Here is a 19,913-nt window from a genome sequence, read left to right on the forward strand (position 1 = left end):
TTTCAGAAAATTAATTAAAAATACAAAACTAGAATATCTTGGTTGGATAAGTGTCCACCCCCCCCCCCCCAAGTTAATACTTGGTGGAAGCAGCTTTGACAGCAATTACAGCTGTGAGTCTGTTGGGATAGGTCTCGACCAACTTTGCACACCTTGATTGGACAATATTCGCCCATTATTCTGAACAAAACTGTTCAAGCTCAATCAAGTTGCATGGGGAGTGTTGATGAACAGCAATCTTCAAGTCATGGCACAGATTTTTGATTGGATTTAGGTCGGGGCTCTGACTGGGCCACTCAAGGACATTTATCTTTTTGTTCCTTATCCACTCCAATGTAGTTTTGGCTGTGTGCTTCGGGCCGTTGTCATGCTGAGAGGTGAATTTCCGCCCCAATTTCAGTTTCCTTGCAGAGGGCAGCAGGTTTTCCTCTAGGATTTTTCTGTATTGTGTTCCTTCCTTTTTCCCTTCCATACTGACAAGCCGCAGTCCCTACTGATGAGAAACATCCCCATAACATGATGCTGCCACCACCATGCTTCACAGTCAGGATGGTGTTCTTTGGGTGATGTGCTGTGTTGGGTTTGTGCCAAAAGGAACGTTTTGCATTTAGGTCAAAAAGTTCCATCTTGGTTTCAGTAGAACACAAAACTTTTTGCCACATGACTTGAGAATCTCTGGAGTGTTTTTTTTGCATACCTCAAATGGGACTCAAGGTAGGTTTTTTGGAGTAATGGCTTCCTTCTAGCTACCCTACCGTACAGGCCAGACTTGTGTCGTGCTTGGGATGTTGTCACATGAACACAGTGACCAGTCTTTGCCATAAAGGCATGTAGCTCTTTCAAAGTTGCCAGTGGCCTCTCTGATCAGTCTCTACCTTGCTTGGTCATCCAGTTTGGAGGGCCAGCCTGATCTCGGCAGGGTGTTAGTGAAACCATATGCCTTCCACTTCTTAATGATTCTCTTGATTGTGCTCCAAGGGATATTCAAGGCCTTTGAAATATTTTTTTATACCCATCCCTTGATCTGTGCCTTTCCACAACTTTATTCCAGAGGTGTTTTGAAGGCTCCTTGGTTCTCATGGTTGAGTCTTTGTTGTAAAATGCACTACCCAGCAGAGGAAACCTACAGGAACAGGTGATTTTATTCTGAAATAATCAGAATCACAACAATTTAACACAGGTGGAGGTCAATTAACTTGGTGTGTGATTTTGTAGGTGATTGGTCACACCTGAGCTAATTTACAATTGCTAGTATAAGGGAGGAAGGGGGGGGGGTGGACACTTATCCAAGCAAGATATACTAGTCTTTTATTTGTAATTTTCTGAAATTTATACAATTTGTTTTTAACTTGAAAGTTGTGGGTTACGATGTGTAAATACAGGTGGAAAAAGTCTGATTTAATGTCATTTAATTTAATTTTATCGGGCAACAAAAGGTGAACATTTTGAAAGGAGATGTAGACTTTCTATAGGTACTGTCATATTTGTCGGTATACAGTGACATAAATAGTATTTTTGGCTACAGATCTAAATGAAATATTCCTGTCTACGATCCCATCACTACAGGCCGAGGTTTTGCGGCCCTGGGGCAGGTCCCAGATGCCGGAGGTTCCTTGAGGGTGTCGCCTGCAATCCCAGCCATTTCTGACCATAAAACGACTGTTAATCATGCCAACATTTTGGTACTTTCTTTGGCATAATGTCGTTTTAAAAAAAAATCAAAACTTGATTGACAAACACTTAAATTAATAATATTTCTTGGAACATGACATGGCAACAACAACAAAACAAATTGAAAAATTGACTGACATTCCAGGAACTGCAGGTTCTTTTTGCTCACGCAATAAAAACATGTAAAAAAACTGCAGTAAAAACTTGCATGTCATTATCACGGTTCTCCTGGAAGACAAAGGCCCCCATGAGGCTGATTCAACGGGATCACTTCACCTAACGTACCGTTCACCTGATGGCAGCACGGGAAATTACGGCAATTCCTCGAACGTCCAGCCTGACTTGGCAAAGGCTTTTATTGGACAAATTGACCTTCGGAACTCATCTTAATGATAACAAAAGGGGTGTCAGAGATGGACAATTGGGCAAAAGGGAAGTTCTGGATTATTGTCAACTACATTTTGATGGGGATTTCAAGTAAATCGTATAACTTATAATGGAAGCATTTCTGCCGGTGCAACGCGAAAACCTAGCGGGTAAAAGGGGGTCATTCCATGTCAAATCATCAAAGAATCTGCCGTCATCTCTCAGATTTTTGTAAAACTTTGGGAACCAATTGGGACCCATGAAAAACGGCAAGAACTCAAATATTTTTGCTAACAGCCTCTTAATTAGTGAGATACAGACTAACGAACTTTGGACTAATTAGCACGACGTCACAAATTCAAATGGCCATATCTCTAAAAGTATAACACCTAGAGAGCTGGTTTTGGTGTCATTTTAAAGGTATTTTCATGCCCTATGAATTTGTCTGGGCAACATTTTCCTACCTCCAACCACAAAAAAGTTATCACAAAATATAAACTTCAATCGTGAATCCCCCAAAAATGTATCCTTCAAATTTCCTCAAATTCATCCCAGAGGTACCTTATGATGTCAAGAAGCTTCCACATAAGTTTTGTAACGGGCACTCCAATAGTTTCTGAGATATGAGCAATAATGTACATGTACGTATGGCATATAGGTTCGAAAATCAGCATTTGTAATGTATTATATACAATCATTCTAACCTAGCCATGACAGGGAACACAGGGAACGACCATCAATTGCTTTGAAGTATCATATACTTTCATTTTCAACTGGGCCTGAAGGGAAGAAACAAGTGCTGCTGTTGCTGCATTGAAGAGGAAATTGAAAGCCTAAGTCAGGTTAGTGAACACTGTGTACTTGAACTCACTTATTGATTGTATAATACATTACAAATGCTGATTTTCGAACCTATATGCCATACTTACATGTACATTATTGCTCATATCTCAGAAACTATTGGAGTGCCCATTACAAAACTTATATGGAAGCTTCTTGACATCATAAGGTACCTCTGGGATGAATTTGAGGAAATTTGAAGGATACATTTTTTGGGGATTCACGATTGAAGTTTATATTTTGTGATAACTTTTTTGTGGTTGGAGGTAGGAAAATGTTGCCCAGACAAATTCATAGGGCATGAAAATACCTTTAAAACTACATGAAAACCAGCTCTCTAGGTGTTATACTTTTAGAGATATGGCCATTTGAATTCGCGACGTCGTGCTAATTAGTCCAAAGTTCGTTAGTCTGTATCTCACTAATTAAGAGGCTGTTAGCAAAAATATTTGAGTTCTTGCCGTTTTTCATGGGTCCCAATTGGTTCCCAAAGTTTTACAAAAATCTGAGAGATGACGGCAGATTCTTTGATGATTTGACATGGAATGACCCAAGGACCTGCGACCGGCACCCAAATATATCCGTGTAAAAAGGAATGGTACAAACCAGCAATCTTGATCATATGAACATTTCCAAAAGTCTCTTCCCTTCATGAACGCACACTTTTACAATGTCTTTGAGGAAATCCTGACTCTGTTCATGTCCAAATTCCATTGTTACCTCCAGTACTTTGAAGTAGGTGGGTCACCACGACCTGCTTACTTAGCCATGAGCTCTTGTAATCTCGTGAACTGCGTCTTATGCATCTGTACTTCCCACATCCAACTGTTCCCACTGTATGCAAATAGTTTTCCATACGCTTCAAATATCTGGCGGTTTCTGATAAAATTCCATCATAGGATGTGAAATTAGCTTAAACTCCAAATGCTTCCCAACCCCATGCACCGTCCGCAACAACAGAAGAAAACAAAAGAACAGGTTGACAAGTACAGTACAGTAGACCAGCTGTGAAGGCGGACAACAGAGAGCAAATGGAGATGTAATCAGGCAGAGCCATAGGCGCTCACTGTGCGGCCAGTTGCGTAGCCTCTTGCTTTGCCCGCGATGTCTCGCGAAGATCACAGGCGATCCTCGTCTTGTCCTCGCGCAAGAGCGCGACCTCATGCTGCAGTAGCACCACATTACTGCACACAAAGCACACCACTTAAACACATGCATGTCACCGCATAATGGGACAGAATATGTCACTGAGAAATAATGTCAGGCCCCGCTTTGATTTAGCACTTGCAACATTGCATAGTTGAACGAACTTTATCCCTGCGAAATGCAAGGTGCTTGTAAATAAATTAAACAAATATTTAATTGAAAAGCACCCCAGCCATATACCATTCAATGGGGGTTTCACCAAAATGCTCTGTTAAAGTAATTAAATGAAGTCTCCAAAACTACTCACACACAAATGAACAAAGCAATTACATTACATCGCAGAGGATCAAAAGTGTCTCCATCGTAAAGCGATGGACAAAGTTAGTTGCACCAAAAGGCAGAGAAAAGGTTATGACGTTGGGTGAAAAGACTGAGTTGTTAGATCAGTTGTCTCGAGGAAGAAATGTGGAATCTGTACGGGCCGCCATTACGGGGTCAATGATCGTTGGTAAAACCTTCCCCATTGGACTCTTCCTAATTCCTAAACCTTCATTTTCTTTCAAACCTCATTTTCCTTCCATGGCAAAATGAAAAAAAACAAAAACAAAGTGAAAATTTCCAATTGCAATCGTCACACTGGATATGTACGAAAGTAACTGTTTTGAATCTCTGGCTGCAGTGCCATTTTATCCACATAGTCACCCTTCTCTGCTCTTATTACCTCCGCCACCGAAGGTGGACGGCGGTTATGTTTTCACCACCGTCTGTATGTCTGTGAGCAGGATATCTCAAAAAGTTACAAATGGATTTGGATGAAATTTGGTGGACATGTTGGCTGTGTGACAAGGACGAATTAATTAGATTTTGATGAAGATCCGGGTACGTTTCCGGACACTAGAATTAAAAAATATATTCTTCATAATTGAGAGATCAGGCTAAAAACGATAAGTAGCATGATACCTCAAAATTATTTGGTCGGGTGATGACAAAACTCGGTGGACGAGTTGCGTATGTGACAAGAACAAGCCGATTCGATTTTGGTACATGTCTGGATCCAGATCCGGACTATCGGTGGGATACAAAACGTAAAGTGTTCAGCCTGGTGGAGGTATTCGCTCTACCGAGTGCCCTTCTAGTTATCAACATGCGATGATAATGTACTAAAACATTTCTTATTTACACACAGACACAGCCGCAGACTTCTCCCTTTGTTCCGTTACGTTCACAATGTTATTAGTGTATTCCACATACACTCACTCCTCACCCTGCTCCTGCATCAAAGCATGCACTCCTCGCTTCGTTAACAGCGTCCCGGCTTTTGTAATCTGAAATTAGTGTGGCATTTAAAAGTACCAGCATTATGTTGTCCTGTTAGTAAGGTGCTTGGTAACACCAGATTTAAAAACATCACACTTATCAGTGGGGATTGGGGGAAGGGGAAAGAGAAAAGTTCCTTTTACATACGAGTACATGTATATAAACAAATGTCAATAAAGTGAAGGAAATCATATTTTCCCATAAATCTGTTCCTCACACAATTATCATAATTATGACTACTTCTGAAGCATTACATGAACATTTAAAGGATGTTGTATGTTCCACTAATTCTACAACACTTTATACCCAACTTTACTTCAATCGCAAACCTCAAACTAGTTATATACCCAAAGTAAGTACTTTAGTAATTTGTAAGTGCCCAGAGCATCAGCTGGGCTCCGTTCTTCATACAGGTTTTGACCCTTTCGGGCCAGAACCTCTCCAAACTGTAGGTCCACAACCTCTGCCAAGGGTATACATCAGTAGATTCACGACCTCCGCTGTGTCCATAACGAGTTGGTCAACCCGCCAATGTAACTTCACTTTCTAACCTATAACTATAAGAGGTGTGTGTGTGTGTGTATGTGCATGTGTGTATGGGTATGTGTGTATGTGTATGTGTATGTGTATGTGTATGTGTATGTGTATGTGTATGTGTATGTGTATGTGTATGTGTATGTGTATGTGTATGTGTATGTGTATGTGTATGTGTGTGTGTGTGTGTGTGTGTGTGTGTGTGTGTGTGTGTGTGTGTGTGTGTGTGTGTGTGTGTGTGTGTGTGTGTGTGTGTGTGTGTGTGTGTGTGTGTGTGCCAGTCGTTATGTTTCTCAGAGATGGCCAAGCGGATCTTTGTTAAACCTTCACAGGTTCATCAGTGAGTGTTTAACACGAAAAATGATCATTTTGAAAAAAAACCCAATTAGATGTATTTTTAATCACTCTATAGTGCCAAAGGAGGAGGAGGAGATTAAAATCAAACTCTATGCAGAGCGTTGGTGCTGTCTAAGCAGTCTCCTTGGCTATTGGGCACAATCCTGGTCGCCACTCCGACACAGTATACCAGCATGCTGGCACTCATTTTGCCGACCTCGGAAGGATGACAGGTCGAGTTAACCCCACCTGGTATTAATTCAACAGCTGAGCGGGATTTTAACTCAGGACCCTGGGATCCAAAGCCCACCATCCTATCCATTAAGCCAACACCGGGCATAGTGCCTAAGCGTTTGTAGTTAGGTGAGAGGTGATATTAAATGATCCCCAACCCCATTCCTGATAGTGGGTGTAAGGAAGGCCCCTACAAAAAAATAAAAATAATAAAAATTTGATTTCTTCAAAATGCCAACAGGATTTGAACAGCACCAGACAACGCTGAGTACTTCTGCTAGTTCATTCATAATCATTATCGCACATTCCATTATTTAACCATACATACACTACAGTACATTACCAGTGAAAACACTTTACCTTACACGTTACATGTAAATTAGCACATCCAATTAGTTACTCACATACACAAACACACACCTTTGGGACGAGAGGCCCTTCGCGGGTGAAGAAGCATTCTTTCCCCCCGCGTCATCCCCTGTCAAAAGATCATCGGTTAGCAATGAATGAAAGGTGCCGGAACATGTGCGACACAAGCAGCATCACGTAATAATGGAACAGTATCTCTATTATAATACCTGTATTGTGTAAAATGAGACAACAAAGAAGATATTCTGTGGATCATACAAAATGCATGGAAATGTTGATATAAATCAGGAAAATATTCACGCAGTACTGCACAAGGTTCCTGTTATTTCAATAGAACCTATCTTTAATCGACCCACTGGAAACGTATTCTTTTTGGTTGCTCGTGAAACCTCCGTGAGCTTGTAATGTTTACGCTAACAGCCTCACTCCATATAGTAAGCCACACAAAGCGGGCAACACGAGAGGAAAATAAACACCATAGCTTTGCACCACGCTTCCAATTACAAATCAGAGGACACAAACCTCATTTCTTTTAGGTAGGGCCTTTTTTTTTTTTTAAATGGATGCTGCACACGTAAAAACGGCGGCATTTTCCATCTCCAAACACCTATTTCCTATATTCCCTCGCTCTACTCATCTGATGCCTACCTCCAACCTCCTCCTTTTCTACTGTCCTATCAAAATTAGATTTCTCATTTTATTCCCACATTCCCACTCCGTACATAAAATGTTCACAATGGCTTAATCACTGGAGTTTCCTCTTGAGACTAACAGATGGAGTCACCACGTCAAACAATTTCATCACTTGACAACCGCTCAATCAAACTGCCAGCACAAACTCAAGCTGCAACAAGGCACAAGTAACCTACAGCTATCAAGCTGTGCTTGCAGAGAGCTGAGGAGTTTGCGACTGGCCGCCAGCTGCTCTCGCACGCCTTGCCCTGGATAGTAATCCATGTGCCTGTCTCCAAGCAAGTCCTCGAGTGCTGTGGTGAGCACACTAAGGCTGGCACGCAGTTCACCGCCGGCACGACTTGCTTCGCGCAGTTTCTGACGCAAGGCACACAGTTCCCTAGCTTGGGCCTGCACCAGACTGATGGAGGAGAGGGACAAGGAGGATCTGGTTTGGGATTAACAGTGCAGATTAAACTGGGCTAAATGATAATGTTTTATGTTTATGTTACTGCTACATCAAACTTTTGTGTTTGCCTTGACCAGAGTCCATTTTAGATGGAGATTACAAGGTACTAAACATATGACTCACCGCCTCTGAGGTTTAGCAATATGTCAGAAGATGACATTCCTCGCCAAACCCACCTGGCCTCCCCATTGGCAGCATGGAGACTGTCCAACTGTTCCTGCAGGTGCCTGTTGAGACCCTTGGCTTCGGTTAGCTGGGCCTGAAGATCTTCCATCTTTTGCACCAGCTCCTGAATCTCAGCCTCTGCCTCCTGCAAGCGTCTCACACGACTCGCCTGGCCGAGAAAACCGTCCGCGAGACCCGCTGGGCCTGATATGAAATTGCTAGAGCACGCTTCGTCAGTGAGAGTTCGGCCATCGCAGGGAGATGCAGGCTTGCAGGCCACTAACTGGGCCTTCAGGTTGTGCACTTGCCTCCGCAGCTCGTGCACGTCAACACCCTCACCGCCTAGGTCACACAGAGGCGACGGGTGACGGGAACTTTGTCCTGTTCCAGGTGCTGATGCAAGATGGAAGGAAAGGTATGAGAAAGAGAAATAAGAAGCATTTTAGAAATTGTTTGACCTCGGTATTCACCTGTAACATTAAAGATGGAGGATATAATAATCAGACTTTCGTTAAAGTTTAAAAACAAGAAAGGAGACGGTCAAATGTATAAGGCTATCGGGCCTCGCAGTGCCGTTGACAACGTTTGCATTCCCTCGCATGTACGGCAGAGGGAGAACGCGCACGTTTCACCTCGGATGCACAACGGGGTGGAAGGAAAAACTTGTCAAGGGTGAAGCAAAGTTTCTGATAAAGTAAACTGACCCGTTCGTTAATGGCAAACATACACGTGAATGGCAAGCTAACTTTGAAAAGCAACGTTTATTAGGCAGCGCAGGGTTAAGGGTGAAGTGGTGCGGGGGAGTGATGGGATGTTAAATGTAAAAGGATCGAAAGAACCTCAAAAGGAATTAACGAAGATTGAAAAACATTATACAAACAGACGTGTAATTAAAGCACAATAACAAGTATATGGGCTAAAAACAACACGGACAGAGAAAGGAATCACATGGGATGTGCCCAGGCTTTGTAAAGAAAGAGTGAAAAGTTATGGGACGATGAGCTTCATGAAGTTGGAGAAAAACAAAGGCAAAGGCTACAGCTATTAAGCTAAACGTTAATTTACAAAAACAAAGGCAACAGTTATTAAACTAAAAGATGCTATTTTAATCCCAACTGCTCATGAAGAGTTTTGGAAATTTAGTTTTAATGAACTGGATAGAAGAATAATGAGGAAGAAGGGAGGGAGACAAAAAGTCAAAAAAGAAGCAAGGAAAGAGGCCAAGTACAGGAAGAAAAGCACTGCCTCGAGTCATCTGTCCATGCCATCTTGTGTGTACCAGTGCAGACGAGACAGGCAAACAGACATGGAAAAGGAATTCAAAGAAAATGGGTTGTGTGAAGATCCATATTGTAAAATGAGGCAAGGTGCCCAGTTGGCAAGGCTCAAATCCAATGTTTTGACCACCGAGGGGTCTTCGTCCGGGATCTGAGCACTGCATGCTGGGAAGCTATGCTCATTGGTGGTACTTCATTTTTTTTAATGCAATGCGAGATCATTTTAATGCAAAACCAAGAGGCCACCACAGAGATCTGCAACCATCAACTTAGAAATGGCAACGATTTGTCTCCCCCTACAGGGCATTACCGCCAACCACCACCCAAAATGGGCATTGTGGGTTGCTCACATATGGCTTTGTAAAAACTTAACAATGACAGGCAGAGTGCAAAGATTGTTCTGATGTGAGACTTGGTGATCAGAAAGATGAGGTTTGGAGCGGCTCTGGTGGGAGCGCAAACGATTGAGGGTTACCGGTTGTGGCTCGGGGGTGATGGAAGGAGAGGGACTGAGAGTGTTGTGGGGTTAAAGGGGCGAGAGAAAACTTCAAAGCTCAGGGAAGGGGTTTCGCCATGCGGCGTCCCCATCACAGGGAGAGCCCAACATGGGGGAAGGGAGCTGGAAAGCGAGCCACGGATGTGCCGACAGAAATACCAAGGACATCTGTTAGTCATTACACCTGGCTCCAGCCAGCCCTGTCCTGTCGGACACAAGTCAGCTATTGGGCTCGTAATAGGGCCCAATAAATGCAAGGACCCATCCCCGCGGGCTAGCAAGTGAGCTGAGAGCAGGGTGAAAGGCCTTTAATAAAAACCTGCCTTTCCACCCATCACCAAAACCCACGCCTCTTAATCCTCATCCCCGGAGAGGCTCGAAGGCAGCACAAAACGGCGGCAGGAAAATGGAAGGGGGAGTGGGGGACTGGAACCCGGGAGAAACTACGATCTACTCATTCCCATGCCAGTCTTTCCGGCCCAGAGGGGACCGGATTGCGGGAAAACACGCGTATGAGAACGCAAGAAAGCAGAGCGATTTGAGGCAGGAGCTTGCGAGGGATGCTTGACAAGAAAAATCTTGCTTGGATAGGAGGCATAATCGGAGGGGAATGCACGCAACAACAGTCGGAACCGCAACCACGTCAGCAGCATTGGGCTGAGCAATGGCAGCAAACCAATATGGCTAGATAACGGCCGCTCTCTAAACGCTCAACAGTCGATGGTAGCGGTGAGCACCAAATTGAGCTATACCGTCGATCAGGAAAGGAGAGGTGACTGTTAACAAGGCCGCTCCATTAGAATTATTACCCACTCTTCCTGCCGATAATTTAAGAGTCTGCGGTGAGCGGAGAGAGGGGTCGCGTCTGGCATTCCATCTGGTTATTGTCAGCACAAGGGACGTCTCCCCATCTACAGGGGTCAAGCCAGCAAAGTGCGCGCTTGGCGCCTGTACCGATAAAAAAAAAGTCCACAGTTCGGCCTGCCCATCATACCTCCTCATTTATATGTAGCTCTCTCAACCACCCAACCAATCCTGCATTCCTGAATTCTCGTAAACAGCATCTTAGCATAGTGACTGCTTGCGACCACCAAAGGAAAATATGCAGATAATCCCTGTGAGCTTGTGTTTACTGTTGCTTTTAAATCCTTTCAAAAGGATCTTTAACCCTCACCAAATCCTTGGCTCGATCATGCAACGAGGCCGAGAAGAATTTTACAAAAGCTCTTCTGTTTACAGCTTTGCTAACTGCTTATTTTTATTATCGGGGATTTAATTGAAATATAGATTTCCTTTTTGGGGATACCACATCAAAGCCGATGTCATCGGGAAAGGTTCAACAATATATGAAGTAAACAAAGCAGATCTGTGGTGCCTCCTTTGTATATCCCTGTGTCGTCCTGAAACAGTAATTCGCTTTTCTGAGACACAGAGTCCCCGAGACACTGGAGCCCCCAAACTCGACCCACCTGCTCCAGGACAGTCCTCTGTCTCACTGCGTCCACACGTTTCATATCCCAGATCATGGGCCTCGACTTGCACGCCCTTGCACTCCTGCGCGTGTCCGAAATCTGGTGAAACAGGCCCGTATGCTCTTCTATAATCCATTTAGTAAACTCACAAAACAGCCACAAGCAAAAACCATGTCTCCAAAAATATTTATGACAACAAAATGACCACTCATTTCATTCACACTCACACTGTCAAATTATAATGGCAATGCAATTTATCAATGACTAAAATATGGAACCAGAGAAGAGGAGAGATAGGGGAGTGGAGAGAGGGAGTGTATGTAGGAGCAAGAAGGGGGGGGGAGCAGTGGGTGTGGGAGGGGGTGGGAGAGCAGGGTGCATGCCAATCCTTCCATGTACACACAATCCATGATGTGAAAGTGAGTGATTTGCAAGGTGCTGCCTACCATAATCTTGAGCAGCAAGCCCTTGTAAAAGTTGTTCTCTTGCAAGTGGCCTGGGGCCCAACTGCAGCTGCAGCAAGTTTTTTAGTCGTTGCACTTCACGTCGGGCCCTGTAGCAGTCACTCGAACATTCACAGGTTCCACCGCTGCATGCCTGGGTCGTACTAACACAGAGATCTTCGGCACTGAAAGCTACCTGTGCCGGCCGATTGACGCCGAGAGTTGGGATGAGCCCCTCGATGCGACTGGTAGAATGGGAGATTGTGCGCATCGCGGCCAGCCCCGTACGCCAAGTGGGCACAGGAAGACGAGTTTTCTGAAAGCAAAAACAACAAATGTGTAAATGGAATATTTTCCATCAATGATCCTCATATGTCATGAAAACACTCAAAAAGCAAATTGCACAAAGTGATGCACAATATGTACCACAAATATTTACTACATCAAATATTTACTACAATGTGAATCCGTCCATCAAATATGTACTACAATGTGAGTTCGTCCATCAAATATGTACTACAATGTGAGTCCGTCCATCAAATATGTACTACAATGTGAGTCCGTCCATCAAATATGTACTACAATGTGAGTCTGTCCATCAAATATGTACTACAATGTGAGTCCGTCCATCAAATATGTACTACAATGTGAGTCCGTCCATCAAATATGTACTACAACGTGAGTCCGTCCATCAAATATGTACTACAACGTGAGTCCGTCCATCAAATATGTACTACAATGTGAGTCCGTCCATCAAATATGTACTACAATGTGAGTCCGTCCATCAAATATGTACTACAATGTGAGTCCGTCCATCAAATATGTACTACAATGTGAGTCCGTCCATCAAATATGTACTACAATGTGAGTCCGTCCATCAAATATGTACTACAATGTGAGTCCGTCCATCAAATATGTACTACAATGTGAGTCCGTCCATCAAATATGTACTACAATGTGAGTCCGTCCATCAAATATGTACTACAATGTGAGTCCGTCCATCAAATATGTACTACAATGTGAGTCCGTCCATCAAATATGTACTACAATGTGAGTCCGTCCATCAAATATGTACTACAATGTGAGTCCGTCCATCAAATATGTACTACAATGTGAGTCCGTCCATCAAATATGTACTACAATGTGAGTCCGTCCATCAAATATGTACTACAATGTGAGTCCGTCCATCAAATATGTACTACAATGTGAGTCCGTCCATCAAATATGTACTACAATGTGAGTCCGTCCATCAAATATGTACTACAATGTGAGTCCGTCCATCAAATATGTACTACAATGTGAGTCCGTCCATCAAATATGTACTACAATGTGAGTCCGTCCATCAAATATGTACTACAAGTGAGTCCGTCCATCAAATATGTACTACAACGTGAGTCCGTCCATCAAATATGTACTACAACGTGAGTCCGTCCATCAAATATGTACTACAACGTGAGTCCGTCCATCAAATATGTACTACAATGTGAGTCCGTCCATCAAATATGTACTACAATGTGAGTCCGTCCATCAAATATGTACTACAATGTGAGTCCGTCCATCAAATATGTACTACAATGTGAGTCCGTCCATCAAATATGTACTACAATGTGAGTCCGTCCATCAAATATGTACTACAATGTGAGTCCGTCCATCAAATATGTACTACAATGTGAGTCCGTCCATCAAATATGTACTACAATGTGAGTCCGTCCATCAAATATGTACTACAATGTGAGTCCGTCCATCAAATATGTACTACAATGTGAGTCCGTCCATCAAATATGTACTACAATGTGAGTCCGTCCATCAAATATGTACTACAATGTGAGTCCGTCCATCAAATATGTACTACAATGTGAGTCCGTCCATCAAATATGTACTACAATGTGAGTCCGTCCATCAAATATGTACTACAATGTGAGTCCGTCCATCAAATATGTACTACAATGTGAGTCCGTCCATCAAATATGTACTACAATGTGAGTCCGTCCATCAAATATGTACTACAATGTGAGTCCGTCCATCAAATATGTACTACAATGTGAGTCCGTCCATCAAATATGTACTACAATGTGAGTCCGTCCATCAAATATGTACTACAAGTGAGTCCGTCCATCAAATATGTACTACAACGTGAGTCCGTCCATCAAATATGTACTACAACGTGAGTCCGTCCATCAAATATGTACTACAATGTGAGTCCGTCCATCAAATATGTACTACAACGTGAGTCCGTCCATCAAATATGTACTACAACGTGAGTCCGTCCATCAAATATGTACAACGTGAGTCCGTCCATCAAATATGTACTACAACGTGAGTCCGTCCATCAAATATGTACTACAACGTGAGTCCGTCCATCAAATATGTACTACAACGTGAGTCCGTCCATCAAATATGTACTACAACGTGAGTCCGTCCATCAAATATGTACTACAATGTGAGTCCGTCCATCAAATATGTACTACAATGTGAGTCCGTCCATCAAATATGTACTACAATGTGAGTCCGTCCATCAAATATGTACTACAATGTGAGTCCGTCCATCAAATATGTACTACAACGTGAGTCCGTCCATCAAATATGTACTACAACGTGAGTCCGTCCATCAAATATGTACTACAATGTGAGTCCGTCCATCAAATATGTACTACAATGTGAGTCCGTCCATCAAATATGTACTACAATGCGAGTCCGTCCATCAAATATGTACTACAATGCGAGTCCGTCCATCAAATATGTACTACAATGTGAGTCCGTCCATCAAATATGTACTACAATGTGAGTCCGTCCATCAAATATGTACTGCAATGTGAGTCCGTCCATCAAATATGTACTACAATGTGAGTCCGTCCATCAAATATGTACTACAACGTGAGTCCGTCCATCAAATATGTACTACAACGTGAGTCCGTCCATCAAATATGTACTACAACGTGAGTCCGTCCATCAAATATGTACTACAACGTGAGTCCGTCCATCAAATATGTACTACAACGTGAGTCCGTCCATCAAATATGTACTACAACGTGAGTCCGTCCATCAAATATGTACTACAACGTGAGTCCGTCCATCAAATATGTACTACAATGTGAGTCCGTCCATCAAATATGTACTACAATGTGAGTCCGTCCATCAAATATGTACTACAATGTGAGTCCGTCCATCAAATATGTACTACAATGTGAGTCCGTCCATCAAATATGTACTACAATGTGAGTCCGTCCATCAAATATGTACTACAACGTGAGTCCGTCCATCAAATATGTACTACAATGTGAGTCCGTCCATCAAATATGTACTACAATGTGAGTCTGTCCATCAAATATGTACTACAATGTGAGTCCGTCCATCAAATATGTACTACAATGCGAGTCCGTCCATCAAATATGTACTACAATGTGAGTCCGTCCATCAAATATGTACTACAATGTGAGTCCGTCCATCAAATATGTACTGCAATGTGAGTCCGTCCATCAAATATGTACTACAATGTGAGTCCGTCCATCAAATATGTACTACAATGTGAGTCCGTCCATCAAATATGTACTACAATGTGAGTCCGTCCATCAAATATGTACTACAATGTGAGTCCGTCCATCAAATATGTACTACAATGTGAGTCCGTCCATCAAATATGTACTACAATGTGAGTCCGTCCATCAAATATGTACTACAATGTGAGTCCGTCCATCAAATATGTACTACAATGTGAGTCCGTCCATCAAATATGTACTACAATGTGAGTCCGTCCATCAAATATGTACTACAATGTGAGTCCGTCCATCAAATATGTACTACAATGTGAGTCCGTCCATCAAATATGTACTACAATGTGAGTCCGTCCATCAAATATGTACTACAATGTGAGTCCGTCCATCAAATATGTACTACAATGTGAGTCCGTCCATCAAATATGTACTACAATGTGAGTCCGTCCATCAAATATGTACTACAATGTGAGTCCGTCCATCAAATATGTACTACAATGTGAGTCCGTCCATCAAATATGTACTACAATGTGAGTCCGTCCATCAAATATGTACTACAATGTGAGTCCGTCCATCAAATATGTACTACAACGTGAGTCCGTCCATCAAATATGTACTACAACGTGAGTCCGTCCATCAAATATGTACTACAATGTGAGTCCGTCTATCAAATATGTACTACAATGTGAGTCCGTCCATCAAATATGTACTACAATGTGAGTCCGTCCATCAAATATGTACTACAATGTGAGTCCGTCCATCAAATATGTACTACAACGTGAGTCCGTCCATCAAATATGTACTACAATGTGAGTCCGTCCATCAAATATGTACTACAATGTGAGTCTGTCCATCAAATATGTACTACAATGTGAGTCCGTCCATCAAATATGTACTACAATGTGAGTCCGTCCATCAAATATGTACTACAATGTGAGTCCGTCCATCAAATATGTACTACAATGCGAGTCCGTCCATCAAATATGTACTACAATGTGAGTCCGTCCATCAAATATGTACTACAATGTGAGTCCGTCCATCAAATATGTACTACAATGTGAGTCCGTCCATCAAATATGTACTACAATGTGAGTCCGTCCATCAAATATGTACTACAATGTGAGTCCGTCCATCAAATATGTACTACAATGTGAGTCCGTCCATCAAATATGTACTACAATGTGAGTCCGTCTATCAAGTATGTACTACAACATGAGTATATTTATTAAGTATGTAGTGGAATGTAGCTATTATTTCTGTGAAGGCACCCTTGCCACATAGATGTGGCAAACCGCTTAGACTCCAAAATTACAGCTGTATCAATGTCGTCAGATATTACTTCCACTCAACGAAGGTTGTTTGTGGACAGGATATTTCAAAAAGTTATCGACGGATTTGGAGGAAACTTGCTGGATGAGTTGGTTTGGTGACAAGAACGAGCTGATTAAAATTTAATTCGAGTCCGAATCCAGATCCAGCCTATCAGTGGGATACAAAACGTAAACTCATCAGCTTGGCGGAGGTATACGCTCTACCGAGTGCCCTTCTCGTTCAGGTTCAGCAAATATTGTACTCCATTTCAAATGTACTTGTTATGGGTGGGTAAACAGCTAGTTACTGATAAATCTATTGCTGCAAACCTGAAATGACAAAGGGATTGTCTGGATTATGGGGTATGCAACCTTTAAACTGGGGCAGGGAAATAAGATGTGACACAACCAGGGGGTGTTATCACTCCTCGTGTCTGGCGAAAAGGTACGGCGGATGAGAAATGGCACCAGCAGGGTGGTGGGGGGTTGGGGGGGGCAGCAAAGGTTAGGTTGGTTGCAAACTGCACAAGCATAGCCAACTCGTAATGGAAGATGATAGAAACCCTCCCTCCTCCATACTCTTGTGGTGTCCAATGTGTTATCTTCTCTAATTGCGACCACACCTGGCAGTTCAAGATCTTACTGACTCAAAGAAGTTCATTCTCTGGCTGTCCAACGAACCTCAACAAACTACAACACTGATTAACAACGGACCAACAAGCATCTCCCGTATGCCTTTTCTATGCCATCCATGGTGGAATCCAGCTCACTGAATGGAGTATTCCTCCGACTTTATCAAATCGTCCGTGCCATTTACAGGACTTTTGAAATGGCGTATGAACCCAAATGAGGCCTTCGTGCATGCACTGTGTGCGCGTTTCCGGTGAATCACTTGTGTTAGCCGGGACACTTTTAATGTGCCATTGCTCGGGCAAAATCAGGAAGTCAACTCGTCTTTTTAACAAATTTTAACGGTCGACCATGGGTGGACTTGACGTGAAATGTTCCACCCAGTCAGTCACGAATTTAGTAACGGATAGTCCTCGAAGGCTGGACACGGGCCGCCGGGACAGCTGAACAGATCATTACTTCGGTTTCCGACATATAGAAACTCCAAGTCCTGTTGCCTACAGCTGGTACATCCGTGGAAAAGGATGAGGGCCGAGCAATGAACCACTGTGTTTTAACCGTCCCAACGAGGGCTTTTTGAACCAATTTTATTAACAGCCACAGTCTTACCCACACCGTTAGTTATCGTTTCCAATTCGAACCATGCACCAGACTGACACGCCAGTGGGGAAAACTGAATTTATTAAAGAAAGGAGGGAAAAACAAGCAGCAAATACACTGATCAATTATTCTCTTACTAGAAATAATTTCCCCGCATACACAAGACTTCAGTCACTCGCACACACAAAGACAGGATTAAAGGTCACGGGACAGAAAGAAACCTTCTCCACATGGATGGGCTGGTAGCGTTAGTCTCGGCGGAAGAGAGATGGTCAGCAAGGGTCGCATCTGGGCTCGTGGTTCCAGCTGAACGCACTTGCGCGCTTTTTTATTATCCGACTCTTGGACCGTTGTCCTGAAAGTTCCTGTCGGTGCTTTACTTCTCTGCCACCCTTTTTGCCTGATCGCTATCCACCACCTACTCATGCGCAGCTCTCTTCATGGTTCTGCTCACACTCAGCTCGGACTCAGACTGTCACTCCGACTATCCATTTCCTCCTGCACCTCGATCTTCGTGACCGTGTAGCTGTGTGTAGCTGTGCGCTCACTGGCTCTCCACTCAGCTTCTTGCAGCTTCGAACGGGTCCATGAGATCGCCATTCCTGGCATAGCTCTTCGGTTTAGATACGGTCACAAGGCTTTGCTTTTGCCTTCCCGGGGACAGGGAGGGAGGTGTTTTTGGGGGTGGGGGGAGGGGGGTAGGAGAGAGGGGATTTGCTGGTTCCAGGAGTTGTAAAAGACTTTGTAAAAGAAACACATGGAGAGATTACAAAGAGCAACGATTTAAAGGATCAATAGGGGCTGGAATGGTGGGAGGGAGTTAAGACACATTACGGAAGGGAGACGCCATGTTTTTATGGCTTCTGAACATACTGTTGCAGGCCGGGGGTCGGGTGAGTAGACCACTAGGGGGGGAAGCTATCTCGGCTCCCACCAGACTCCCGAGAATTGTAGGCCGTCGCACACGGATAATTCCGTGACACGGCGGGTCGCTTAACCGACCGTGGACGCCAATAACTCAACCACGTGATTGGAGTCCTCCGTCGAGTTAATCCGGTTACCTAAAAATAACCACGTGATTTAATTACCGGGGAACACGCCCTCGGTATGCCTCGTCCGAACCGGATCACTTTACCGGACCGGATGCAGCCGAGCGACTGCCAAGGACGTACCGGCTAAGAGGAACGGATCGTTAGCTAAGTCCCAGCTAAGCTAAGATTCGGACCATGCTGGATCAATGAAGGAAAAGACAAAAACGAGCAGGGAACATTCCTAATAATAACTTATTTACAATGGGGTGAGGAAAAGTATGTGGTACAGGGAATAAGTTTATTGGGGTGTGTTGTGCAGAGATAGAGATGAGAGGTGTGGTGTGGCAATAACAAGCAACTTCTGAAAGCGGACGCAGAACAGACCTAAGACAGACCTAAAATAATAATAATAATAATAATAATAATGATGATAATAATAATAATCTTCTGCAGGCTTACTTATAGAGACAGGTGCCAGGACACACATGCATGCACACACACAGACACAGAAAACCCGATGAAGAGGAATGGAAGCAAGACAGGAGAGGAGTTGAGGCTACGGTCTCTTGGTACCTTGGTATAATTGATAAGCGGTATCTGAACGCGCCACCAATACGTTTTGGGGGAATACTCCATGGCGCTGTACCCCCCTGACAGCTGGCGCATCGTCTCCTGCTTCGGGTAGCTTGCGTCGAGACCGTGGGCATGAAGGAGGGGCTTGAGCTGGGAGGGTGGAGTGCAGAGCGAGTGTACAGAGTGGTAGGCAGGACCAGGTGGGTGGGTGGAGTCAGCGTTGTGTGGGTGGAAAAGAGGAGGATGGGTCCAGCGATGACGACAGAAGGCGGAGTCGAGTTGATGACGACAGTAGGCGGAGTCGAAGACCAGCTTGAGCGGGAGGCAAGACAGGGCAGAGAGAGAGAGAGAGAGAGAGAGAGAGAGAGAGAGAGAGAGAGAGAGAGAGAGAGAGAGAGAGAGAGAGAGAGAGAGAGAGAGAGAGAGAGAGAGAGAGAGAGAGAGCGAACGGCCCCGCTCCGATCTTTATAG

General features: G+C 43.6%; 1 protein-coding gene across 4 annotated transcripts in view; it reads right to left on the minus strand.

The window, feature by feature from the left end:
• LOC147026615 (uncharacterized) overlaps positions 1 to 19,913 on the minus strand; it is a 189,900-nt gene that overhangs the window by 17,751 nt on the left and 152,236 nt on the right. For all 4 annotated transcript variants that reach the window (XM_085882207.1, XM_085882206.1, XM_085882204.1 and 1 more), the window contains 6 exons: positions 11,811 to 12,123; positions 11,362 to 11,463; positions 8,131 to 8,512; positions 7,683 to 7,906; positions 6,865 to 6,922; positions 3,945 to 4,061 (listed from right to left, as the gene is read on the minus strand). In XM_085882207.1, the coding sequence (XP_085738333.1) occupies positions 3,945 to 4,061; positions 6,865 to 6,922; positions 7,683 to 7,906; positions 8,131 to 8,512; positions 11,362 to 11,463; positions 11,811 to 12,123 (1,196 nt within the window). The remainder of the gene's footprint in view (positions 1 to 3,944; positions 4,062 to 6,864; positions 6,923 to 7,682; positions 7,907 to 8,130; positions 8,513 to 11,361; positions 11,464 to 11,810; positions 12,124 to 19,913) is intronic.

This window comes from Eptatretus burgeri, chromosome 5 (assembly GCF_056783735.1).
Source record: "Eptatretus burgeri isolate ZD-2024b chromosome 5, Ebu_testis_v1, whole genome shotgun sequence".
Taxonomy (NCBI): domain Eukaryota; kingdom Metazoa; phylum Chordata; class Myxini; order Myxiniformes; family Myxinidae; genus Eptatretus; species Eptatretus burgeri.